This window comes from Strigops habroptila, chromosome 6 (genome assembly GCF_004027225.2).
Source record: "Strigops habroptila isolate Jane chromosome 6, bStrHab1.2.pri, whole genome shotgun sequence".
In the NCBI taxonomy this organism is placed as follows: Eukaryota; Metazoa; Chordata; class Aves; order Psittaciformes; family Psittacidae; genus Strigops; species Strigops habroptila.
In genome coordinates, this window is record NC_044282.2 from 11,433,293 (window position 1) to 11,461,059 (window position 27,767).

General features: G+C 37.1%; 1 protein-coding gene across 2 annotated transcripts; it reads left to right on the forward strand.

Annotated features, from left to right (window-relative positions):
* The first annotated feature begins 16 nt into the window (after positions 1 to 16).
* GOPC (golgi associated PDZ and coiled-coil motif containing) lies at positions 17 to 26,544 on the forward strand. 2 transcript variants are annotated; one of them, XM_030489703.1, is made up of 9 exons: positions 52 to 576; positions 14,047 to 14,211; positions 16,703 to 16,726; positions 18,732 to 18,907; positions 19,184 to 19,349; positions 20,557 to 20,652; positions 21,646 to 21,810; positions 22,451 to 22,631; positions 23,127 to 26,544. In XM_030489703.1, exons 1-9 carry the CDS (start codon positions 67 to 69, stop codon positions 23,243 to 23,245), a joined length of 1,602 nt encoding a protein of 533 aa, XP_030345563.1. In that variant the 5' UTR covers positions 52 to 66; the 3' UTR covers positions 23,246 to 26,544. The 2 variants fall into 2 exon arrangements, with proteins under 2 accessions (XP_030345565.1, XP_030345563.1); XM_030489705.1 differs by lacking the exon at positions 16,703 to 16,726 and having other exon boundaries at positions 17 to 576.
* Positions 26,545 to 27,767: the final 1,223 nt, after the last annotated feature.

Consider the following 27,767-nt stretch of genomic DNA (forward strand, 5'->3'; position numbering starts at 1 on the left):
GCAGCACGAGCGGCGCGCTGCTGCTCGCCGGGCCGACTCCGGAGCCGCCTGTTAGCGCCGCCGCGCATGCGCGCCGGGCGCGTTCCTCCCGCTTCCCTGCGTGGCTGCCCCGGTGGAGCCGAGCCGGGTGCGTCGCTGCCGCCGCCGCCTTGTCCTGCGGGGAGAAAGGCGGCTCCCGCAGGGAGCGGGCCGCGGGGGGCGGCTGAGGCGGGGGGCGCGGGCCTCGCCCTGCCCACGGGGTCGGGGCGTGTGAGGGGAGGGGGCAGCGGCGGCGGCAGCACTATGTCGGCGGCGGGCGGCGGTGCCTGCGGGCCAGGCGGCGCGGCCTGTGGCGGGGTCGCGGCCGGGTCGTCCTCGGCGGCGGGCGGCGGGGTGTCCATGTTCCGGTGGCTGGAGGTGCTGGAGAAGGAGTTCGACAAGGCCTTCGTGGATGTGGACCTGCTGCTGGGCGAGATCGACCCCGACCAAGCCGACATCACCTACGAGGGGCGGCAGAAGATGACCAGCCTCAGCTCCTGCTTCGCGCAGCTCTGCCACAAGGCGCAGACCGTGTCCCAGATCAACCACAAGCTGGAGGTGAGGGGGGGCTCTGGGTCTCTGGTCAGAGGTGGGGGCGGTGGGCCCGGCCCTGCCCGCGGTGGCGGCGGAAGCCCCTCCTGTGCTTGGGAGCGCGGGGAGGGCTAACCAGGCCCCGCGCTGGGGGGCTGCGTCCAGCGCCGCGGGATTCGGGCATGGCTGTGCCGGTGCTTACAGCGTGGGCATGAAGTGGGGCGTGCATAAAAAGTTGTCTTTGATGTCGAAAGCAGAACTCTTGGGCAACAGATGCCGCTGACTGGTCTTCTATTTGCATTAAGTCCCTAGTGAATTTGGAAAGCCTTTTAAAAAACGGGACAAAGACATATATCATAGAATCATAGAGCAGTTTGGGTTGGAAGGGACCTTAAAGGACATGTGGTTCCAAACTCCCTGCCATGGGCAGAGACACCTTCCATTAGACCAGGTTGCTCAAAGCCCCATCCAGCCTGGCCTTGAACACTGCCAGGGGTGGGGCAGCCACAGCTTCTCTGGGCGTCTTTTCAAGCAACATGATATGATCACAATCCTTAAAGCTTATAGTCAGTAGTCAAAATGAGGTCATTACTCTGCTTACAAGTAAATGAAACAGAAAAATGGATTGGGGATGGACTTTGACGGGTCTTCTTGTCCCTTCATGTACCGAGGTAGATCACATAGCTCTCTGCCAAATGTAGTGTCAGAAAATTAATACTGGAGATTGCACATCCTGTGAGGAGAAAAATAACTGTCCTTTCTGTTGGAATTGTTTTCTTTATGCCTAATCCAGAATTTGAGTCAGGGTGGGAAGAAAGAAGCATCAGCTGGAGTTGAGCTGGCTGGTGCTGGTGCTGCTCAGTAGGCAGAGCTGCATACCCTGTGGCTGGTGCAAGAACTGGAGTGCTCCAGAAAGGAGGTTCTGGAGAACTTCATGGTCATTTTGTAACTGCCCAAACTGAGTCGTCTTCAGTTTAGTAGGTGATGTCATTTGTCTTGTCCTTAGCAGGTGTGGGCATAAACTGCTGTCTTGTCTTTCTGTTACAAATTAGAAGACTTCAAGTGTCTTTCATCAGTGAGCTTTTTCCTGGCCTAAACCCCTCCCAATTTATTCAGTATCTCTTGTAGGCCATGCTTTTTTGAGTTTTACTGCTTGTTGTACTAACTTTTAAGTATGTGGGAGTAAGGGGAAAAATTCTGAGAAACCATGGAAATATGTGCTTTGCAAGAGCTTCAGCAGACAACCACAGAATTCAGTTCTTTCAGTCCTTTGTGTTATACTTACTATAATAAAGGAATTAAAGGGTCTTCAAACAGTAACCTGTTCTTCTGAAGGTCTTTCTTGTAGTAGGAAGTAGAGTAAGTAAATTGGCTTTGCTTTTAATCAGGTTTCTTCCTGGTATGAAGACATTGTCACACAAAATAATCCATAGAGTTTTAACAGGGGAACAGGATATTTCAGAGTAGAACAAAGACCTCATTAAGCTAGGAGCTTTTTTCATTGCAGTCTTTATTTTGCTAGAATGCTTACTGTAGTGATGGTTTCGGTATTCTTTGTTTATGTTGTTATGTTGTCATATACATTTTAGTATTGGGTATGTATGTATTCTGTCAAGCTACACAGGATTAATTGTATAGGCATAGTAAAATAACATTTATGAATTTATAGTAGACAATCAGTATTTATTGCATATTACACAGGGATGGTGGGTGTTGTGTACAGACTTGTGAAACAGATGAGTTGTCATGTTATTTTAAGAGAATGAGTCGATGCTTGGTAAACATTTCTTTGAAAAGTTGTTTCAAGCTTAAATATTTTGAAAGGAAATGATAAAGTGCAGATGCTGAAAGGTATTTTGGTATCTAATATAAACCACCAGGGGCACCTAAATAACTGGAGATCTGTGCCTCAATCTCAAATGAGTTGAAGAGCAAAGGAGCACAATTAGTAGTTGTAATAGCATAATTATTGTGTATATCTAAGTGCATGAAGTAATTGTTTGATGAAAATGATACTGTGAATTCAGAGTGAATGCTTTACAAGTGAATAAAAATTCTTTTATGAAGTATTTTCATTACTGTACTATTATTAAGCCTCATAGCTATAAAGGAGTTTTATCTTCCAAATAGACCTTTAGAAGGTTATAGTATTGTCTTGAAGGTTGTTAGTTTTAGGACCTCATGATTATTAGAACCATAAACTTGAAATTAAAACCTTCATTTAAAATGTCAAAAGAGATGGAGCTGCTCTCTTGAGAGTGTCTTGTATTTTTATATGTACAGATGTCTAGCCAAAACCCTCAGTGTCCAAAATGAAGGGTACAGTTACATATTTTGAAAGAAGTCACTAACATTAATACTGGAGTTTAGGACATGATCAGCGGGTTTACTTTTTTTTATAATGCAAGTTACTGTATTTCATAACTTTTAAGATAGCAGTAATTTCTCAATAGCTCACAACTAACTTTACAATGCTTGTACATTTTAATACAAAGCTTTCATCACACCCATAAAAGTGTCATTAGTCATAGTTTACTTAGGTACAAACGTTCATTCAAGCCAGTAAGTTAAATCCGTCTTTAGAAATACGCCTTTATTTGGACTAAAATAATACATTGACTGAATGTGTCAGTGACTGTTAAAAGCTAAGATTTACTCTTGCAGCTGCATTTGCCTGCTCTTGTCTTACCAAATGAGTGATATTATTTCATAGAATGGTTGGGGTTGGAAGGCACCATCTAGTTTCCAACCCCTCTGCCATGGGCAGAGACACCTTCCACTAGACCAGATTGCTCTAAGCTCTGTCCACCCTGGCCTTGAGCACCTCCAGGGATGGGACATCCTGAAGGAAAATCAAATTAACAATATAAAATGATAAATATAATTCCATTGTTTGTGAGTTCCATTTACTTGACCAGAATTGTCAGGTCTTATTACAGACAAGAATAAAGAAATGCAGTTCAGACTTTATCAACTTTGTCAGCTTAAGATGCATTTTCTGATTGATACAATTGCTTTCAAGAGGCACAGTTTAGATGGATTGGTGGATGGAAGCTCTCGCTTCAGGACTTTGGTGCAAAAAATGTTTTGGCATCATTGGTTCATACTTACAGCTAGAGAGCTGAGTCTAGGTAAAATATTGTATGAGGGGATGTTGTTTAATAGTGAAAGAAGTATTCCAGGAAGACAATAGTTTCCAAAGAGGGAGTCACATGTTGCCAATTCAGGGGTAAGTTTTATTTTTAGAAGGAATGCAGATGCACGGTGGATGTATGCAGTTAAATTTACTTGTGCTTTCAGGTGGTGAAAGGTTTTAAACTTGCTAGTGTGCTACTAACATTTGCAGTCCTAAATTAAACAAAGTAAATAATAGCAGGGGAGGTTTAGATTTCATATTTTTCATGTCAGTCACAGAAGGACAGGGTTGAATGAAGTAGCTTATCAAAGAGGAGAAAAAGTGTTAGGTGATAGAAGCCGCTGTCTTCTCTCAGATTGGTTTCACTTCAGTATGAACAAATGAAGAAGTGTACCTTGGTGGAGGACAGTAAGGGCGTCAGGCTGTTAGAACAAAAGGAGATGACAGCCATTTTAAAGGAGATTTTTGGTGATGATTTGTCTCTTGGAAAGCATTGCAAATCAGCAGAGGCAGGCTGGCAGTCAAGTGTGTGAGATTTCAGTAGATACTAATTGTAAGAAACTTCATAGGATTTGTTTTTCCTGTTTGACTATCACTTGAGGTGAAAAAATAACATGATGCTGTGACATTGTCTAGATGTCCATTTCAAAAAATAAAAGTTCTGAGTAGGACAATTTCGTAGAAGTAAAAGAAGTAAGCCAGTGTGCCAGTGAAAACTCAGCTTGGCTTTAACGCTGGCACTTTGACTGCCAATGCCATTCTCTAATTTTAAATGAACAAGCTAGAAAGGAATGTCTTCATAGAACACACCCTGGGTCTTGGCAGTTGTGTTAAGCCAGCGTACATGCTGAAGTTAAGGGAAACATTTAAGTATATGTCCAAGAAGCCTATATAGTTTTATGTCCTTGATGAACTTGGAATCACTTAGCAGGTTGAGCGGAACGTGTTGCTGTAAGCTGAAATCTTCTGTAAGTAACTTGTTGCTGTATCGACTAAAGCACATGTAGAATTATGTAGGTAATCTGAACATCCCTATGAAACAAACAAACAAAAAACCCCACAATCAACTGAGAACCAAAGAACCTGAACATAGGTGGCTTTGTGCTTGGTGACTTTTCTTACAGTGTGTGAGTCTGTCCTATGGAGCACACTGCAGAATTCTAGTCCTGCCTTCTTGTTTAGCAGTACTTTTTAAAACAAGGTAGGACCATACACCTTCTTACGGGGGCCCGTTTGGATTTCTTCCCCCTCTCTCCTTTACCTTGTAGTGAGAAATGCGCCTGTTGAAGACTGGGATATTTCTTTGTTCCATGACAGATGTCATGGACAGATGCCTGCACAACTGGGAGCATAGTTGCAAAAACTTCTTAAGAAAAGTAAATTGATTTTTTTCAAATGTCGTAAACATTTCAGCATTTACTGAGATGTTATTTTCTTAATTACACTTTTAACTCTGAATACTTTTTCTCTTTAGGAATAGAAATCTGTTGGTACTAGGTAGAATGTGATCTTTTGGAAAATCACTTGAATGAGATTTGATCCAGCTGATTTTATACCCTAAAATGAGAGCAGTTTTCGGATATTTGGGAGGTGGAAGTATAGGTTTGCATAAATTTTCCAGTTGGCTTTTATACTAAATTGTCATTAGCTTGATACGTGTAACTTCTCTCACAATAATTACTCCCTTTTTAAAGAGGTCATTTATACTTAATTCATGTTTTCTTGTACCAGAAGCTCTGGATGTCTATATAAGTTTAACTAGCTTCGTTTCAGTCAGCGTGCAGTAAAGTGTTTTCCTTTTCTCTCTCTCATTTGTTGGGAGTAGCCAAAGAGCAGGTGATAGAGAACCAGTATTTTAGTTTATATTTCTTAGTGAAATTTGTGCTTCTGAAAGTAGGTGCAAATAGAGTGATACAGTCAAATATAAAGTAAAACAGTGGCAAGAAACAGTATGTAAAACAAAGTGAAAATAATAATACGTAGCTGCAGTAACAGGTATTTTAATGGCAGAGATTAAAAAAATCAGTGACTGGCATGTAAATGCTGGTTGATGTATTCACTTATGTAAATGGAAACCAAATTTTTAAGATGCTTTACATCTATTATTATTACGTTATCTTTTAATCATTGGGAAGAAAAGTGTGCAAATAGTTACATATCCAGAATGGTCTTCAGCAGAGAAGATAAAAAAAAGTATGAATGTTGGTTTATATCCTTTTAGTTTGCTGACCAGTCTTATGAATGTTTTGCCAAGACTAGAATGGAATAATGAGAACTGGAGCAATTCATTTGTAGATGTCTCATATACTTCGTATTCTATATGGGACATGTTAGAGGTGGACTAAATTAATTTACGATTCATTCATGTGTTCACTTTCATACATTGCATTTTTACTAAGAGTACCTACATAGCTACACTACTGTAGTGTTTATTTAGGGAGTCAGTAGTCACAAATTTTGACATTCATGTTCTTATTAGCCATGTGATAAAGACTGTTTTGTTAAATTTAAAGCTTTATCTAAAAACTTAGGTCACATATATCCTTTTTGGGTCACAATAATAATGAAATAAAGGCTTTTAATTTCATTTAAAAATTTGTAACTACAGTCTTTTAAAACAATTGCTTGAAATTGTTTTAAAAGCAATTAGGCTTTTTCATCACTGGCAAGTGGTTATATTACAATTGGGGGGGGTATCAACAAGAAAATATGGTTTCCAAGTGTATTGTTTATTCAGAAACTGTCACATTGTTTAGTTCTGTAAGGAGCACAGTGAGATCAATAGGGCTCTGATCTATTTCATGGTTTCTCATTCAAACCAGTCCATTAAACTTAATAGGGTTGTGTGAGAAATTGCAGCAAATGCTGCTAACAGGCAGGAAGAATTAGATAGTCAAGAGAAAGGGTAGAGTGTTCTTGTCTTTCAGAGAGGTGTAGTCAAAGTGGTGAAGTGACAGCGGTGAGTTGATGGAGACAATCCTTTCATCCAGCAATTAGAGAAACACAGTACTTAAGATTTTCAGCTACTTCACATCTAGGGGCTGATGTCAGAGTTGGGGGTACCCATGAAAACTTACTAGTATGTGGGCAGTGTGGTTCATAATTGTGCATGACGGGCTTTTTTGTTGAACCAACACCACTTGTGTATCTGGTTTCTATGAATATGCTTAAGCCTCAGGCTTTAGGAGCTACAGCTGTCACATCCTGAAAAATTGTTTTCTCTCCTGCAGTTGTGTAATGTTATGGGAATACTTAGGAATAATGATTTCATTGTTTGTAAAGTGTAATTAGGGTTGTTTTTTTTAACCTACTTTTGCCTTTAAGCAACACTTCTGTCTTTTAAAAAATGCCTCCAAAACGTAATATTAAGCAAATGTGCTAGTGTTATATCTTGATATCTATATTGCTTTTTTGTGCATATATTGGGGCAGAAGCCACAGAGTAATTGCAGCATTGTACTGTGCTCCATTATGTTTTATAATCCTAAATTCTTTAGCCTTTACATCAGAAGGTTGATAATACTGACCAGGAGTGAATGTTTAAATACGTAAACACGTATGTTAGTAAACTTTCTGGAGTCTAGCATAAATTACAGAAGGACACAAGTGAAAACACCTTATATAGTTTATTTGTCTATGAATTTTGGTTTGGTCCCATGGCAAAATTCGTAGAGACCCCTCTTGTAGATTTAGCTATTAAAAATATATGTACAGGAGGTGTTTTATTAGTGATGGAATCAATGAAGCTTGGAAGTCTCAGTTCCTACTGATCTGTGGGGAACGATTTGACCGAGTGCAAATGTTGATCACTTTCTGAAATCACTAAAACCTTCCAATTCAGGCACTCCCCATTCTCTCCAGTGATCTGCAAGTTTCCATGCCACAACATCCTTTGCTTTTTCATTTCCCTATGGTTTTGGTTAGTTGGTGGGACAAGAGGCAGCGGCACAATCACTAGCTCCGAACTGCATGCGTGCTGCCTAGCCACAGGGCTGTTCGCTCTTGTCTCGGGGTGGATAAAACAAACTGGCTACTGTCTGACTCTAACTGCTTTTTCTTCCGCAAGGGCACCACTTTACTCTTTCCTACTACCAGCTGTTTTTCGCAAAATTTGGATATTATAGAAACTTTAGTCATTCACACCTTTACCCCTCTAATAGACCTGTTTGAATCTTGAGAATAGAATCAATTCATATCAGCAGGGAAGGAAGGTGAAATAGGAAGAAACGTAGACACAGATAAAATGATGGCACTAGACTTCCTTGTTTAGGAATCTAAGATAAAAATTATGAAATGTTATTAGTTTTGTGGTTTTGAGTTGTTGGGGTTTTTTTATTGCTAATCTGCTTGTGTTGGATGCTTCTTGAAGTCCTAGCTGCTGGCCCTTAGAGATGGTGGAGAAAAATCATTATTCATCTAAAAATACAGTTTTCAGACCTTTATGCATTTAGAAAGCTTAGTTTCAGAATGAATTAGGTGTACCCTAAAGGCCTGAAATTAAAGGAAAATGAAAAAAAATCTTTTTAAAGAATATTTGCTACTTTAAAAGCATTTGATGAGTGGTTGGCTTATGACTTTTAGTCACTGGACATTGGTAATATGATGGATATTTTGCTTTCCTTTGCTGAAAAATCTGTGTGTTATCTAATCCATCCATTACGCTTAGTCTTCCTTTGAGTAGAAATCGACATACTGAAAAGTGAATCATTACAAGCCTCAAAAGTATTCATTCCACTTTTTGATGTTGAGAGAATTCTGGTCTTCCTCTCATTTTCACTTGGTGTGGTGAATAATGCCACTGCCTTGTCCTAGTATTATTCAGACCTAGATTTACAATTCAGCTTGGCTCTATGTGGACTCCTCATGTCTGGGTAGTGGGTAAGTCTTAGATATTTTTTTAATATATCTGTTAGCTCAAATAAAATTCTTGTCCATACTGAAGAAATTATTGAAATGATAGCTCAGAAAACGAAAAAGCTTTTCCCAAAGTTAAAAACACTGTCATCATTTTATCTGATGATGCGATCTCTCTGTTTGCCCCTCACCCCCCTGCAACTGGTTTCCCTTTCAGTGGAGAGAGTTGTTTCCTGTCAACATGGTATGTTAGTCACTGTCATCCCACTTTCTGAAGTTCTGTATGATTCTTCTGATGCTTTAGATTTGGAGGTCACGATATTGCCATCTACTAATGCCTCATTCAAGCACTGATGGTTATGAGAAATGGTAACTAGTGGTTTCAGCATACCATCTGTCTACTTCCTGTTGTGCAGTTCTATGCAAAAATACCTCTGTGTTTGTGTTTCTCTTTCATGTTACCTTTATTCAGCATTTCCTTTGTGTGTTTACATTGTAAATTCTTCAGGGCAAGGTCCACATTTTCGTTCTGAACTGTGTACAAATGTAGCATAGGATCTTTGAGTATGGCTCAGATCTTATAGAAATAAATGATTTTTGGTTAGTTATTCTAATGCTCACTTTTCTGTGAAAAATGTACAGGTGGATGAATGAATATTTTATTTTCTGAGAGTTTAGACCATTATCTGAAGAAAAAATTATATGATACAATAGCAAATAATTGGAAGATACCTCAGTGATGATATTTTGTTTTAAGGCTCCTAATGAAAACCAGTTAAGACTTTAAGAACTCTATGGCTGTAAATACAGCCAAGCCCAGCATTTAAGCTGATATTTCTTATATTGCCAGCTTAAAATACGTATTTAGCATAGGATCATTTGTAACAAACACAACTTTTTGGTAACTCGTCACTGCTTGAACAAGAAATAAGAACTGTTGATTAAAAATTGAAGAATATTATGGGTGGACTGTTTTGCCTGGAGATTTTTTCATTATTATTTTTGCAATAATATTTTTTAAAACCTCTGCAGAATAAGGATGTCTGTTGCTTAATGCCATGATTTATTTTCTTTTATATCCTATGAAAAATAGAGAGCATTTTATAAATTCTTGAGTTATTTCAATTGAAATTGGGTTTAATTTTTGTAGGTGCAAGATCTCTGTGAAATATAAAATACTTGGTAAATGGCAAAACGTGCCCCAAAATTGAGTAAATATTTAGTTAGCCTTTCAGAACTGTTCTTCTCATATCATCTCAGTGTTACCTTGTTTGGAAGATAAATGTTGAGTTTTCCTGTTTGATTAATTTGATCAAGATCTTCAATTTACTCAAATTGTGAACTTTAAATATTTAGAGTTTAGAGGTAGCTTGACTGTAGACCAGTGGGATGATAATCTGCAGCAGTAGCTCTTTCTGAAATAGCATGTGTTTACTGGTACTTTGTGGAAGAAAAGAAAAAACAGACTTATGGAATTACCTTTTCTCTCCTTAACCACCCCCCTCCCCCCCCATCAGATCAGTCTTAAAGGTTAGTTTGGTTTTTTATTCAGAACAGTGAGGAGAAAAAAGATAAGAAAGCAAGGAGTATGTCTTGCGTAGTTGACATGTATGGATTGTAATTGGGACAGCAAATACAAAGATATTAACAGTAATGTGTCTAATAATTCTTGATGAATTAGAGAACAAGAATGAATGAGGTACTTCAGAAAAATAAGTGATTCTGTCAGTAATGCTGTTTTTTTTCCCATAGTCTTTTCCATGCTGACTCCTTTACGTAACTCAGTTATCAGCCAGTGCTGAACTGAAGCATTTCTCAGAGCGCTTCAGGAAAAGTCAGTGATTATTGTCCATGACAAGAGAGGTCAAAAAAGGGGAGCATTGAAAGAAGAGGCCTGACTTCCTTTAATAAGGAAGAAACTTGGTTATTTTCTTGTTGATTTCAGTAAGCTTTGGCTTCCATTATAAGGCCCAGACCAGGTGCTTCCTATTGCCATTGGCACTGAATTCCAGTTACAGACCTTGGTCTGAGGAAAGTATCCAAGACTTCAGTGAATCAGAGACAAATAAGCATATCTCAAAAGGTGTTGACTTTGCCAACACGTGTCAGAATAAAAGGAAAAAAGAGCTGTGCAAATTCTGTCTTTCTTGTGTCCTGTGAGCTTGTTTCATCTGTGCCTAGGTGTGGGTTTTCATGAGCCACAGTCCAGTCCTGTTACTAACAGCGTGTTGCCTGGGGCGTAGACTCGTAAATGAGTTACCAGAGAGAAACTAAGGTGTTACCTTGCAGTGTGATACTTGCTTAGGCATGATAATTGCTAATCTACACAGTTGTGTACTGTCCTTAATACAGAAGAGTTCCTCTTTTGGCTGAATCAGCAAATTACTGTCAAAGGATGTTATAAAAGTAAACATACTGCCTTCTGTTCAACCGCTGCCTCGGTGAAAGTTTCTGTTCTCTATTTGTTGTTTGGTGGCTCTTCTTAAGCTCTCCTAAGCATGAAGCTCAATGGTCTCCTCTGCGTGGTTGTTCATTACTTCTGCCCCCAACTGCTTCTCCGCAAATTCTGGAGCAGCTGCAGGTAACCTTCAAAAAACATCACATCTGTCCTTCGACAGTCTTGTTGGAGAGTATATCCAAAAAGCTACCAGTGAATGGATTGGTACAGTTGTTTGTGCAACATTAATTTATCCTTGTTTTGCTTATGCAAACGGAAACATTGTAATTATATGATCTGGCACCATCTTTTTCTGTAGAACCCCTGCCTCATGCAGTGAATGGTGCTATGGGAAAGAATGGCCTTGTCAGTAGTTCTTGTTTGTGCTTATCATTTCCTCTGCTGTCTCTTCCCCCTCTTTGGTTTTTACTGAGTAGTTTCCAAAATTGAATGTAGAGCTGTTGAATTTCCAGTGGTCTTTCCATATGATTCCTTTATAACAAAGTGAGGGAATGTGGATAAAAAGTAGTGCTAGTAAGAGTAATATAAAGGAGAATTAAGTGAGCTGGCCAAGCTGAAAGAGGCAGAACTTCTGTGAAATAATATAAAGATTTGTCAGCCTTCATAGAAGTAGATCACAAGGTTGGAAACCAGCTTGCTGCGTTTGCTTTTTGCTGTGACTCTTGTATCTACATCTGTTCTGGTGGATAGATTTATGACTTTTCATAATGTGTAAACAGATTACTTTCGTGATGTGCGCTCATACCATTTCTCATTTTGCTCTCTTTATTAAAACAGCTGGATATTAATTTAGATCCGAAGTCATACACAGAGTTGCTTGGAGTTTTTTATTACGAGTTAGACAGTCTCTTTGTGATCCCTTTGGAGCATCATTCATGTCACAGATTGGTAGCCATCATTCTTGCTGCTTTGTAATTTGCACAGGGAAAAAAACTTTTGTTTTTCCTTTTCATACCAGAACTCTGTTATGTTACTTATTTGCTATTCTCTACTAGATGAGGCTGGACAATATAAAGCTGATATAATTTATCTGTTCTGCAGCTTTTTGCTTCTCCATGTGTTTTGGATTAGAATGGATGAGCGCTTTTATGTGTGTATATATAGAAAAAGGGATAAAAGTTATGTTAGCTGTTAGTATCTGTTTGAAAGGAGGAAGACATTAGTGGTCTTTTTTTAAAGTAGTACTGTCATTATACTTTATAGAATAATAACAGTAATAAAGTAGGAGCAATATTGTTATACATTATGTGAAATTGTGACTGGGTCAAATGGTGCCTTCATTTTAAGGTCTTATATCTCCTCTCAACTATTACTTATCACCTCTTACACTGGTGATGTTTTCTTTCACTAGTTTAGTTCAGGAGTGTGTCTGCTTTTGTTTGAAGGTATGCAATCCATAGCAGAGAGACTTTAACAGTTACTGGTCATTGGCAAGAATAGTGTAGGTTTGTAAGTAAGCCATTTCTCTAAATTTGTACAGCTTTCTAGTATTTTAAGTATCATCTTACTGTAGAAGGCAATTTCTGCTTTAGAGTTCTGCGAGGGTTTACAAATTCATCAAGTTTTTTGTCTTTCTGGCAGTTGGAATGGGGCTGCATGCATTTCCACCTTCCTCAGCAAAAAGGAAATGCTAACCTGATCTGTTGAGGCTCCGTCAAACAGACAAGGAGAGGTGATTTGCTCTCTTCTGGGGAATCCGGTTGGAAATCAGCAGAACTCATGGGCAGGGCATCTATCACCTTCCTGTCCTGGAGATGTGGGGCAAGGGGGCATAGCCAAGAGGCAGGAAGGGAGATCATTCTTCTTGGCAGAGCAAGCTGGAGATTGGCTTGACCCCTCTCATCAAATTGCGCTCTAATTTAGGTGCTCTGAATGACTTTTGGAAGAGCCTACTTATGTCTGAATTATGCTGGAAGCTTAAGGAGGCTGTCCATCTAAATTATGTACCTAAAATTAGACCCAGCAAGTACTCCCCACTTACAGTCAAATCCTGCCTGCCCCCCTTTTTTTTTTTTCTTTAAATTGATACAGACATTTTAAAGCCATGATTTATGTAGTTGAGCAGCATGAGTGTTGGACTGCAACTTAATATTCATTGTGAATTTGAACATCAGTATAATGCTGTTAAAATATCTGAAATACTCTGCTTTCTTTCATATGAGAGGGTGTCTTTTTTCAAGAATTAGTGGCTTTTACATGTTGCTCTTTAGTTCCAAATTTTTGGAAGCAAAAATATACTCTGGGAATTTACCTAAAAATCTCCTGAGGTAATCTTCTATGGGTTTGTTGGATTTTCTTTTTTGGCAAATAGTAGATTAAAGCTTATATAAATATAGTTTTATCTTATAAAATGCTGTTCGACCTTCAGGGTAACAAGTAATTTGGTAAACATGTTATAACTTGGTCTTTTATTCCAGGTATAAACACTACATGTAAACTGTATTTAAAATGTTTCAAAACCACTTTTTTAAGAGTTGTTAACCATTTGTGGTTTTCTACATATGCATTTTAGAGGTGTGTTAATTCATGGCTTCTCGTTTGCCACCTCATTTACTATTTCAGTTAAGCCACTGATAATAGACCAGTTGTAAATTGAGTTATTTGATTTCAGCCTTGCATTAATAATGGTCTTTTTACTTTGATCATTTTTTTTAATAAGATTTAATAATTTTAAAATTTTAAATTGTGTTTACATTGCTATGGTCGTAAATCCTATGTAGGTTTAATAAGATTGCCCTTTTTTGGAGTGGACATCAGCATCAGATGCCATTGTCTGTGTGAGTTAAAACTCAGCTCTTGTTACATTCGGCACTATGGTTGTTTGGTGCTGGGTCTGTGGATGAATAAATTTTGTGGCAATTGGGGAGAAGAGTCTGCAAGTGATTCAGTGCTTAAACTGGGCTGCAGAGAAACTTGTGACAGCGTGTACTGTTATCTGTGTTACACCGGGTATAGCATGTATGTAGCAAATGATGTATCTATGTATTTACAGTTCTGATGATCCCATTTAATCATAGCTCTAATTCCTATGATGGATTATATCTTCACAGGCACAGTTAGTTGATCTGAAGTCTGAACTGACAGAAACACAGGCAGAGAAAGCAGTGTTGGAAAAGGAAGTGCATGATCAGCTTTTGCAACTCCATGCTGTTCAACTTCAGCTGCATGCCAAAACTGGTCAGAGTGTTGATTCTGGGGCTATTAAGGCAAAACTGGTGAGTATGGTGGTTTGAACTGAGGATGATATTACACTTTTCCCTCTCCTGGCTGAAATCCTTCCTTGGAAGGATTTCCTGCAAATAAGCAGGTTACAAATCTTCACATTAAAAATGTTAGAAAGTTATCTTTTTTGGTTTGAAGTAACATTTATGGCTGGTTGTTAGCAACCATTAAAAATAACATAAAGAACATAAAAATGATGATAAGAATTTAAGAAGTTGTTTTTACATAAACTATTCTCTAGTGGTTTCTTTAAGATAAGAAAATATTTTGGTGTTTTATAAAGCTTTTATGGAGACAGAAGTTGCAAAAGATAGTAACTTCCAGTATACAAATACAACCAAATATTCACATATCTCAAAAATCCTGAAGTGAGGTAAGTCTATTGTTTTTCTTGTAGTTACACTCTTGATAAGAGTAAGAATGGGATTGTTTTGCCATACAGACAGAGGGTAGATGACATCACAGTCCTCTCTATTGTCATTCTTTGAGAACGCTGCAGATGCATCTACGGTGCTTTCCGTTGCTACGTGCAGCACCGTAATAAAAGAACCACTGATGATTTTGTACAATATGGTCTTTAGAAACTTAAAGCTTTACAAAGCCCATCAAAAGTTAATAATCATTCTATGCAGTTAGTTGTCATGACTGATAACCAGAGTGTAGTCTGCCTCATTTCTATCTGCAGCACAGATTCAAGCTCTAATACTACTAAGATTTTGTAAATTAGAGAAGTAATGTTGTATAGATTGTGGTTTCTAACTGTTGGCATAAATCAAAGTCTAGCTCTCTGGCTGTTTTTAGGATTGCTTCACAGGTTGGTTGCAAGTGCCTAGTCCCAACATATGTGGAACGTTAGATTAGTCTCCTCTGCTCTTTTGTATTGTTAATGAATGTACAATAAAACACAGTGTTAGACTATAAGGCTTAAAGGCTATGTAGGCTACTCAATAACAGGAGTAATGCAAATTCTTCCTGTTTCAGACCCAAAAGCTATGTTCCTTGGTGTACATCCTTGCTTATTCAGTATAAAAGTAACATTTTCTGGATTTTCTGCACATAATTTATTCTCTACTGAATTACAGTTTAAGCATGATGAAGTTTCTGTAGAATTGTTAATAATATTTATGGCTCTGTAAATAACCTTTAGTTAAAGGTCACCAAAATTTTCTAAGTTTTAGGCTGCAGGTTTATATGTAGCAAGTTTTTTAAGCTGACACATCACTGTCAGTGGTTTTAGTCCCTAAATGTTGTTAGTGAGGCTTAATTTGTAAATGACATAGAGAGTAATGCTCTTAACCTTTTTGCTTCTCTTTGCATTGTTATAAACCATTTCTAAAGATATATTAAATCTCCGTGCTATTGACAGCAGTCTTTTTGCCAATAAATACATTTTACTTGCATTGTTTCAGATTTTATCTGTGTTGCAATTGAATTTTATTAACAGCCTAGAATGATACTCTCTCCTTTATTCCGTGTAATTCCTCCTTTTTTATAAACATCAGGGCTACTCTTTTGAATTTGCTTTACTTTGCCCTTAGGGGTTTCATGATTTTCATGGAGAAAAGCTCAGGTTTAAACTGTTCTAGACACAGAAAACTATAAAGGTCTGGGAAGCTTGAACAAGCAAAATTGAGGCTGCTTAAATGACAATAAAATGGGAAGTTTGAGGTTTAGGTAAATAAAAACTGTCATGCTGACCTTCTGGCAGTCAGAAAGTCTCTGAGGGCAAATAAGAACTATGTCAACAGAATATGCAATGGGGAAATAAACTTCTGTACTAGTTAACTTCCTGCTTTCTTTGTTAAAGACAACCACTTTTCTTGTATATGGAGGCTCCTAGGATAAATGTATACTCTCCAAACTGTAAAATGTACATAGTGGTGAGCAAAGACACATCTAAATGTTTCAGATTGCTATGCAATTGATAACATGTAGTTGAGGCCAAATCCCCCTTTAGGAGTCCAAGCACAGTAACTCTTTCATTGTAAGAGTACGAAGTTGCATAGTTGAAATTTTTTTCTTCAATTTTGTTGATGACATATCTTTGTTGCTGCTTCTTCCTGTCCTTTATGTTCCTTTTGTAACATGTATTTTGTTATTCCTTCTGAAAGGAAAAAATCAATTACCAGATTGAATAACAGATGTTATGTTAAAGAATGTATTTTCTATTATATCAAAATTGCTTTCATGCAGTTTTCATTAACTTGCTGTTTGTTATAAAACGTCTTGGTATTTTAGGAGAAAGTATTGTTTTCGATACTACAATAAGGTTAAAATTTTTTATAAGATTTTTAGTAACTTTAACTGCAAAATACCAGAATTCTGCTAAGTACAATTATAGCAATGTGCTTGTTCTTTATGCCTTCTAATAAAATAAAAAATCTGCTGGCAAATTTCTTTAGGAGAAAGTAATTTGCGTTTCATTTGCTTGAAGTTCCTATTGCCTGTTTCTCTAATTACGGAACTCTCTTCTTCTGTCTTAAGTCTGTCCTTTCTGTGGATGAAATGGTAAGTATGCTGATTGCCTTTTTTTTTTTATGTTTTAAGCAATCCTTTTGTGCAACAACTTCTTATATATTTGTTGGCCTCAGAAACTGGCAAAACAGATCTGACTTGGTCCTTTTTCCTGTCAGTTGGCAAGATGCCGTGTAAGGAATTTTCTTTGCATTTTTAGCTTTTCTTTTCTGGTTTTGGTGTCCTCTTCCCTTAGTCTGTGTTTTATTTATTATTGTAACAGCTAATTTGGGATGATATTTGGCAACTTGTCATTCTGAAAGACTGCTCTGGCAGTATCTCAAAAATGTTAAGGTGTTGTACAATTTCTAAAGCATAAACACTGTACACATCTATCAATGTAATATGGAGTATTCTGTATGTTGTATCTAAAAAAACTTCCTGTCAGCCTTTCCTTTTTTTCCCTTTTCTCAGTTCTTCTTATGGGCATGATTTAATATGATTTACTGGCCTGTGTAACAGTCCAAAGCATATAAACACAGTAATATATAGATAAGGAGAAAAAGTGAAGCAAAGTTAACTTTTATCTTTCAGTCTTTCATGGTGACAGACTTGAAAGATTTTCAAACAGCTTTTTCACTTTTATTACGTTATATACCTCATTATCATTAGTCAGTATTTGCTCACTGAAAAGCCATGGGATAGCTGGTAACTGTAAGCTTTGATCTTCAACATTGCAGTTGCATTTTTGGCTTAGTGGTTGGGGGTTGGGTTTTTTTAATATTACCAATGGAAAATATATTTCTGTTTTGCAGAACCTATGCAATGCTGTGAACACTAGAAAGCATAAAATTATTCTGTAACTACCTCAAGTTTTTAAACATTTTTAAGGCTTTTGTCACATCTCATGATAGTTGTTCAAAACAAGATGTGATCTTTCAGTACATCTTCAGAGATTCTGTATTGCAGACCTCTTGATTTTTTTTAATTCATATGGTGATCAATTGGAGACAGGCCAGAGAAGAATGGCTTTTGGGTGTAATTTTCCACCTCGGTCGCAGAACAATAGTCATAGTAATTGAGAAAATAGGAGAAAAGCAATTATATGGGATTATGTTGTTCCTCATATTTTAAGTATAACATTTAAAATACATAACTAAAAATGTATCCACTTAGAAATGTAACATGTGACTTTTGGTTTAAATTTAATTTAAATTACAAACCAAATTCAGAGAAAATCAATGGGAAATTTCAGCTTGCTTGAAGTGTGGTATTAGTGCTGGGGTTTTACATTGGTTTTTTTGAGGGTGTTGTGTGGGTTTTGTTTTTCTTGGTTTTTTTGTTGTTTTTTAACAGCAATTTTGCACTGATTTTTCATTTAATTAAGTTTGTTAGGATGGGAATCTTCATGTGTAGAATCTCTGGCTTTCTTTTTGTGGTATTCAGACTAATTTGGAAATGGCCCTGGCTAGACACTTCTTGGTTGTTTGCATGAAAATAATTGTAATTTTAAAGACACGTGGACTTACAGAACATTTCCTTCACATCATAGTAAAATCTTATTAAAATAGTTAAAGAATATTGCCAAATTGAAATATTTAGTGGTTTTGTAGTTACTTTTTAATTTTAAAAATAGTCTTTTTTTTATATGAATCTCCCATTTGAACACAGGAGAAAGTAAGGATGATGTTTAGGCTACTTAAATTTTGTCACCTTTGTGTGACAGGGAGAGACATTGTTGCTACTTTTCATCCTTGGACTTTGAATCACTACATGCTTTTTGTGCTAAGGAGTTGTAAGCTGAATAAAAATCATGTCAGGAGCACAAAGTTGAATGCAAGGCCACCTCTCTCTGGAGGGAAGTTTGCAAACCACTAGCTGCAGTGCCAGAGTTGCTGCTTGCATTTTTTTCCTGCGTGCATGTCTTGTTGTATGCAGGAGAATGTGTGTGCAGAAACAGTAAGTGTTCTTTCATTATTAACTGCGATGAAAGCTTTTCAACTTTTTTTTTTTTTTTTTTGCTTTTCTTTTTTTTTTGGTTTTTTTTTTTTTTTTGAAGGAGAGAGAACTTGAAGCCAACAAGAAAGAAAAAGTAAAAGAAGCTCAGCTGGAAGCTGAGGTGAAGTTGCTGAGGAAGGAAAATGAAGCACTTCGTAGACACATAGCTGTGCTTCAGGCTGAGGTTTACGGAGCAAGATTGGCAGCCAAGTATTTAGATAAGGAACTAGCTGGAAGGTATGTGAAGTCAATCCATGTCCCTTTGCATGAGATTTTTTTTGTTGTTTTCTTCCTTTGCATTGCCAAAGGCATGTCCAGTGTTAAGACCAAGTAGGAAAAGTCTCATGTTTGCAGTTAATTGAACAAGAGGAAGAAACACAAATCCCCACAGCTCTTGCAGTTGCACTAGTTGCTGCCTGACTCTGTGCTGTAGCCAGATGAAGTTTATGAGTTGTACAATGCATTGCTTTTTCAGTTGTAATACAGCTCATTGTTTTACTCTTCATTATGTAGGGTTCAGCAGATTCAGTTACTGGGCCGAGATATGAAGGGACCTGCTCATGACAAGCTCTGGAATCAGCTTGAAGCAGAAATACACCTTCACCGGCACAAAACTGTTATTAGGGCTTGCCGAGGTCGGAATGATCTAAAACGACCAATGCAAGCACCACCAGGACATGTAAGTTGAAATGATGAGCCATTCCTTCATAATTTCCAGCATCTGTGGAAAATTAGAGTTACTTTTCATTTTTGTCATTATTCTTACTTCAATACTGTGTTCTTTCAAATGTCACTTCAGAATATATAATTCTTTTGTATGCGGAAGGATTATGGTGACACACTAAATAGCATGTCACCATAAATGACCACGAAAGATGATACAATTTCTTTGACTTACCTAGGAACACTCAGTCCTTTTGGAAACTAAGCCTCTACTATGTGTGTGTTTAAATGTGAATTTAACAATATAATTGTGTTACCTAGGTTTCAAAATGTGGAGCTAAGTTATTTGCAAAAACTAAGAATAACAACATCTTTAGGATTAAACTGAAATTAATTTTTTAAAAGGTTTTAAAGGCCATATAAATGACATTCTGTAAGATAATAATTTATTTTTTTTTCTCCTCCAAAAGGTACTTTATAATAAAACCTTTAAAAGGCATTTCGCTGTGGGTAGCCTTGGTAGAACTCACCCAATTTGGCACATGCCCTGTTAATTACCCCAGTGTTCAGTTCATAAAACCAGACATTTTCAGAGAAGTGCCTTCCTTTGATCTGTTCTAAATACCTTAGCCAGATGGATCTTCCTGCTGATGTTGCTGATTGCATATAAAATATTGGTGGACAGACATGTCTTTGTGTGATTCGAAGGGTATGCATAGTGGCTTAACAAAATAACTTGATTTATTTAGTCTCTCTTTTAGTTTTGAGTTGAATGAGTTTTGGTATGGTTCATAATAATAAAAATAAACTTGAACAAGCAACCTCTTCCTTGGGGCTGTATTGCATCATTTTCTATCATTTGACTAGTTTTAAATGGCAGTTTACATCACAACTTTTCAGCAGTGATCAGCATTCCTTCATGTAGTCCCTTTTATGTTTTTAATATATGTCTGATTGCCTTCTTTTGAAGTTAAGTTCTGTGTTGTGCATCACTCAACACTGAAATAATTGAAATAATTATTCTGATCAGGAGTGCATAGGGAGGAATCTTTTCTGAATTCATATCCTGTCTGTAAAGGGGCACTATAAGTTTGTCCTGCCTGCATCTAGTCTAAAACTCTGTTGCTGATACACTGTATATAATTTAAAAAATCAAAATGCAGAAATGAACTTTTTGGTTCACATGTTTATGTTTCTGCTATGCTTGTTTTTTGTCAAACTAGGATCCTGATGCCTTAAAGAAGAGTCAAGGTGTTGGTCCAATCAGAAAAGTTTTGCTAGTTAAAGAAGACCATGAAGGACTAGGAATTTCTATCACTGTAAATACTTGCTTTTTTTTTCTCCTTGACACAGAAGCAGCAATTTAAATTTGTATTTGTACTGCTGTAAAATACTGTCAATCAGTGAATGTATTGTTAGAACATACGAAAAAAAGCATATGCAAATCCGTAGCTATGGGCATAGAACTTGAAGACTCATTTTGGTAGATCAGGAAATAGGTAACTGCTATTTTATGTAAAACTTATGATTTCAACTTATGTTTAGGATATAGATACTTCAGCAAATTAGCCATTGGTGAATTTCAGGTGTGGTAAGTCAGTAGAAGAGCAGAAACAATCTGGGAATTAACTTCCAAATTTTGAAAATTCTAACTATTATGCTGTTACTCTTAATCATAGAATCATAGAATAGTTAGGGTTGGAAAGGACCTTAAGATCATCTAGTTCCAACCCCCCTGCCATGAGCAGGGACACCTCACACTAAACCATGTCGCCCAAGGCTCTGTCCAACCTGACCTTGAACACCACCAGGGATGGAGCTTCCACAGCTTCCTTGGGCAACCCATTCCAGTGCTTCACCACCCTCACTGTAAAGAACTTCTTCCTTATGTCTAATCTAAACTTCCCCTGTTTAAGTTTGAAGCCATTACCCCTTGTCCTACCACTACAGTCCCTAAGGAAGAGTCCCTCTCCAGCATACTTATAGGCCCCCTGTTTCTTGCAAGTAAATACGATGCCTGATATGCTTTTTAAATGAGGTTTTGATGTTGTCTCATCAGCTTCTGTATGATTTGATGCATTTATTATTTTTCTCAATTGTCTCCTTTGACTCTGTATTTGAAATTTGTCCATTCTTTTGTGGGAAGAAGAATTAAGGGAAGCATTCTCTTTGTCTGATGCATGCTTTCTAATTTTCTATAGTGAAAGTTGAAATATGCACTTTAAGAGCAATTACCAGAATGTTGATTTTATGCTAATGGATATCTCGGTTAATTAAAATCTACTTTTTTTCCGTTTTTTTTTTCCCAATAGGGTGGGAAGGAGCATGGTGTTCCAATACTGATCTCTGAAATCCATCCTGGGCAACCTGCTGATCGATGTGGAGGACTGCATGTTGGTGATGCTATTCTGGCAGTAAATGGAGTTAATCTAAGAGATGCCAAACATAAAGAAGCTGTAACTATTCTTTCCCAACAGGTCAGTTGAGACCTGTTATCCATAGACACGTTTAGGTGCTTCCTGTGTTCTACTGAATTACTTTGAACTTTAATGCTTTCTGATAAGCAGTGTTATGCTAAGCTGCAGTGATTCCTGAAGCTGCATCACCTTACACTTAACACTCTTATGTCTTGCACTGTGAGGAGAAAAATGCTGGGTCAGTACTGATCTGATGTATTGGCTAATGATTCTTCAGTAAGGCTGATGGAAATCAGCTTGTTACATTGCCCCACAGAAATAATTAGTGATAAATGTTTTACTCTTTTATGACTAGATATCTCCAGCCAAACAATGCGTCTCATATGCTTTGTGATTTAGAATCTTCTTCCTGCCTTCCTTCCCTTTTTCAGACAGTTAACAGGTGCCAAACAGTTAGTTATGAGAAGTCGCTGTTTGAAATGTATTGGTACATAACTAAGAAATTCAGGTAACTTTGGTAAATCTTAGCTATAGAGCTGTTCTTTAGTCAGTAAAAACTTAATTCAGATATGTATCCAAAATATTCAACACAACTGTTTACAATAGTGAAATGTATGTTTTAGTAACCTAGCTCATCTCAGTAATGCTATTATGTAGCTGTGCAGTAGTAAGTAAATCTCTAATTTTTGTTGTATTTTAGAGAGGTGAGATTGAATTTGAAGTAGTGTATGTTGCTCCAGAAGTTGATTCAGATGATGAAAATGTAGAATATGAAGATGAGAGTGGACACCGTTATCGTTTGTATCTTGATGAATTGGAAGAAGGTGCACATCCAAGTTCTAATAGGAAAGATGCAAATGTGAATGTCAAACCCTCACAAGGTAAACCTTCTAAAATCTGTTACATGCAGTTTAATTCTGAAGTCTCAATATTCATTGTAAAATTAATCTGCTGTTAATTCAATTAACCTACTCATAGGGTGTCAGCTCTTTTAGATGGTCCGTCATTTATTGGCATGGTTTACTTAGACATAACTGAACTAACTTAACTGAATTAATTTGTGTGGGGTTTTTTCTTGATCGCCTCTTCCCAAAGGTTGCAATTCAAATCTATTCTTATCTTTTCCTGACTCTGGTCTAGGAATAGTTAATTCCCCAACACTTTCTGCTTTTGGCTTCTTCAAATACATCTTTTAGATCAGAGAAGTATAGAAACAGTTCCTGTTTTCCTGTCATACTATGTTCTGCTAAAAACCTATTAGTTCTTATTTTAGTACTCATTTCAGCACACTTTCCAGTTTCTGAAATAAGGCTCACTCATATGTCACTTCCAAGATTGCTTCTCTTCCTTAAATAAAATTTCTTTTTAAATTGCAGTGTTTGATAAGAAGCCAAGTATTGATGGACATGAAAATGGAGACCTGGGGAACTCAGTTGAAGCTTCATTAGAAGACACTGCATCCAAGTTAGACTGTTCTGCTGAGTCTTTATCCTAAAAACAAACAGACAAAAAAATCAACTGGACAGATCCCGTCTTTGGGAACAATTGATAATCAATATTGACTGCTCCAAGATGCATATACTAGTGTAGGTTGTAAAAGGATGGTTAAATGTCAAAAGGAACTGTATTACTGTTGCCTGGAAAAAAGGCAGTTACCTCAGGGCTTCATTGTGAGCAATTCTAAATGTGGAAAACTGTCTTTTGCGTGACACACAGTAGTTATCTAACACATGGCATGTGAAATGAATTTTCTTTTAACAATAAGCACCAAAGCATGGGATTTCTAAAAAGGGTAACCTCAATACGTTCAACTTTTAATCTCATTGATGTCCCCAGGGAAGTAGAGTAAGATGTGGCCAGCTTCATTTTGACCCTTTGATCCTTTAAAGGGACAGTTGATGTTCAGTTTGGTGTGAAACAAGCTTTAATTGTAGAAGGATGGAGGGGGAAGTGTACCATTGCATCTATGAATACTGTACTTAGGATTTTTGAACTTAACTTTTAAAGTAAGATTATTTTTTTTTTTAATTTTTTTTTCTCAGAACAGTAAAAACCAGAGCTTTTACTTGAGCAAAGACCATCAAAACCCAAATGGGACAGTGCAGTACCTGCTAATCGTCATCCTTCAGCCCATGATCATTTTATGAGTGAGATTTTTGGCATTATTTTAATGAATTCACTGCCAATTGTTCCATTTGAAACTTGCTCTGAAAGTATTTAAAGAGAGTATTATGGAATTTTAAAAGCAAAATTAGTTTTGAAATGCTCACGATTATGTGGGCCCTTTTGGTTGTTCTTTTTTTTGTTTGTTTTTTTTTTTTTCTGAGCATCATCAATTTAGCATTCATTAGAATACCATAATATGGTTACTTCTAATGCGGAGTGGTTTGAGTTGGTCATCATTAGCCCGACCTTATGAAATGCTTAGTGCTTTTGATGGGTACTGAACATACTCATTTCACATTAAAATAATCTTTAAAGAACTCAAAATTGAGTGCACAGTACTTTACAGGAGGTGCTCAGAATCAGTTGGTGTCTGGCCCTATCTGTGTTATGTTACAGCAGTCATATTAACCTATAATTGTCTTACTGTTGAAACAAAGTGTTACTTCTTTTGTAAGAGCAGTGTATCTTAAAATAGCTTTTAATTGGTGTACATCTAAAGGCCCTCAGCGTGGCTGCAAATGGGAATGCTGAGGATGGTTTTCTTGGCCAGTTTCTCATACTCCATTTGTAGATCTTTTGGTGAAGTGCAGCACTCTCCATATGCAAGATCTACATTGTAATCACATTTATTATTTCAGCATGCAATGCCAGCTTTCTTGTTCACTGTTCTGCAGGCTGTTGAACTGTAATGTGAAAAGATAAGATTTTGTGCATTGAGAGAGGAACTAATGCGAAAAGACATCTTTGTAAGTGTTACTGTGTAGGATGTACATACATAAGAAAAAACCTCAGAGGCCTTTAGAGTAACATCAACTAATCTTATGTTCTAAATTGTGATGTAGGACACGGTTACTTGTCTCTCCTAGGAGCACTATATATATGTTTATAGAAAAAGCTGAAAAAAAAAATATATATACTTTATTCAAAGATTTTGCTATTTATAAATCCCTTAACTTTGCTATTTACATGATCATTTTGTGTGTGTGTGTGTGCGCGCATGAATTCCACTTACTCAGTGGAATAACATTATTTGGTTCATTTTTTATAATAGTCTATGTCATACAGCATACTCTTGAAGGTTTTTAAAATAGTCAAAGCTGTACAGTTTTCACCAAACAGAAACTAGCATTTAAAAATAAAGCTGTGTGAAGAAGAAACAAGTCCTCAGGCATGTTTCTTTTTCTGAAGCTTCAGAAACTTGAGGACACATTCGCTGTATGTTAGCAGTTGAATCTACTGCCATAGCTCTGCATCCAGATTTGTGTTTTTCCCACAGTGACTCAAGCAGAGTGCACTCTGAAACTGTGTGTGGCCTGGAACACTCAGTGTCCTCTCTGTCAGAAAGGATAGTTCAAAGCCGAGTAGTCTTGTCTTTGAAAATCACCGCTGTATGAAATCTTCGTGCAGTTGTAAGAAATGAGACTTGTCCTAGTCTGGCACTGAATTTGCCTGTACAGTTTCCTTTTATTTGAGGGAAAGGTGAAATTTTTAATTTATTTGTTCTACCTTTCTTTTTGGCACACCTTATTTTCCACTTAATACTTTTGATCAGTTTTAGCCTGAAGTGGGAGAATGTTTCTAGAGTTATTTTCCTAACATTCCTTGTCCACCAGTTTCTCATCATGCTGTGCTCTTTTCTTCATCTTATGAAAGTTACTGGACCCTTTCTCTGGTCTTATCTTGCCTATATTTAACCTATATGTGAGATCAACAGAAGGAGCAATTGCTGGGGAGAATGACTAGGAGTAGATAAATCAGGTAGCAGTAAATAATCACCAGATCTCCTTCCCTGCAGTTTTTATAACCTTTGTTTAGAAAGGCCTTAATGAGAGGATTTTGTTCAGACACTACAATGGAGTACACATGTACTCCATGCTCTTCCTACCAGCTAATTTAACACACTGGTTTGTTGTAGTCATACTGAGATGCTTAAAGATTAATATTTAAACTGGGAAAAGTTTTGCAAATTGGGATTTCCAGATTCAATAGACAAATGAGTATTTTCCCCTTTGTCAGTAACTGGAAGACTCAGGTCTGCTGATTCCCAGGGGTTGAATGAATTGGAGTTGGAAGAATTTCTGAGGAAAGTCAATACTCAGACTTTGTTTTTATTTTTTGAAGTGTAAAATGGTTTACGTGTGTGTGTATATATATTTTTTACTTAAAATAATATTCTAAAGAGAATTTTGCAAGTTGTTTGTTTGTTTTTTTTAGTAATTTCTTGCCTATTATAAAAATCTTCAGTGAGACGATTGTATTTTAAGCTAAAGGTGGACAGTGTTTGTTGGCATCTAGGACCAATGTTAACTAAAAGCATGTAAGTTAAGGAAAGTGCTTTATGGCAATAAATTTAACTCTGATCAAAGGCTGTATGTAGTATTTCCTTTGTAGAATTGTATTCTTGGCAGGGAAGAGGGTTTGTATCTGTCTCAATATATATTAATCCACAGTTGTATCAAACAAAATTGAGGTATTTATTGTATCTGTCCAAACATTATTGCATCACAGATTACTCTTGTTTCTGTAGCAGACAGAAAATTTTGCAACAAATGTATACATCTCGTTGAGCTGAATATAATATATTTTTTATTAGCCTGTAAATAAATATACTCTTCTTCATTGCAGTGACTTCTGCACCTAATTCAGATTGGTATTTAATTTTTTTCTGGTTTTATATATAAAATACAGACACCCAGCCCTGTTTGTTTTCTGTTAAGCATGTAGTCCACACCTGGCCAAAAAGCTAATAGGAGCTAATAGGAAACTACATACCGTGAATTTTGACACTAATCCAGTATTGGCCAGCAATGGCTAATAGCAGATTAAGTTTTTAAAAAAATCAGGTTCTAGGACATGTCCCAATGAGATGCGTTTTCTGGTGGTTGTTTATCAGTAAAAGAAGAAGGAGGAAGTATTTGCAGTGTCTGGCTATATAATAATACCAGATAGATTGTGAAACCTTTGGCTAAGAAGAGCTATAAAGACCCAGACCTGTCAAAGGATTAAGTCAATTAGGTAAAATTGCGGAAACTGCCTTTTTTCCCCTGTCGTTTGTTTGTTTGTTTGTTTTCCATGCATTAGGAATAATAAGTATATTCTGAGTTTTCCAACTGAGTTACAAAACCCCTTAACTTAGAATTTTTAGTCCTGATATTAAAGTCTTTTCATTCAGCGTGTTTTGTGTTTCAGATTATATTTTTAAAAACCTAATCTCTCAGCTACACTTGAGTGGTCATCTTGCCCTAAAGCATCAGGTTCATCTGGATGTATAGGGAGCTCAAATTAAAGGTAATGGTATGATAACTGTGGTAGTAGTATAGTTATGATAGTACTTCAGGGTTTATTGAGAATGTGTAAGTAGAGAGTAGAAGAGTGTGAGGGTAGGGCTGTCTCAATAGACAAAGCTGATTCATGCCGGATGAAAAGATGTATGGTACACAATTAGTGAGGGCTAGAGCTGCAAGTACTTATTTTTTAGCTCTAAAATTTTTAGAAGGGTTTAGACATGGGTGACTTCAGCAGATGGAAGGAAGAGGGAAAGGAGAGAAAACTTACACTTGAGCTGTCACAAAACAAGCAGAGGATTAGAGACAGCTATGAATGAAGATGAAAACAGATTGAAAGAGGAGAAAAAGATTTTCTTTATGTCAGCTGGGGTCAAGGAAGGTAATTCAAAATTTCTTTGTCTCCCAGTACCTGACTGAAGGATCTTGGTGGCTGCTCCCAGTGACCGCGGTCACCGAATAGTCAGTCCACTTTTTTCCACAATTTACACGTGATAGAAAAGAGGAACACATCCTGACTTAGGTTATGTATAAGGAGTCCATTTTTGCTCATTAAAATGTCAGCTC

Coding starts and splice junctions, on each gene's coding strand:
- GOPC (XM_030489703.1), top strand. CDS start 67: ATGCGCGCCGGGCGCGTTCCTCCCGCTTCCCTGCGTGGCTGCCCCGGT. Junction 14,212..16,702: donor GGGCTATTAAGGCAAAACTG/GTGAGTATGGTG, acceptor TTCTGTCTTAAG/TCTGTCCTTTCTGTGGATGA. Junction 22,632..23,126: donor GAATGTCAAACCCTCACAAG/GTAAACCTTCTA, acceptor TTTAAATTGCAG/TGTTTGATAAGAAGCCAAGT.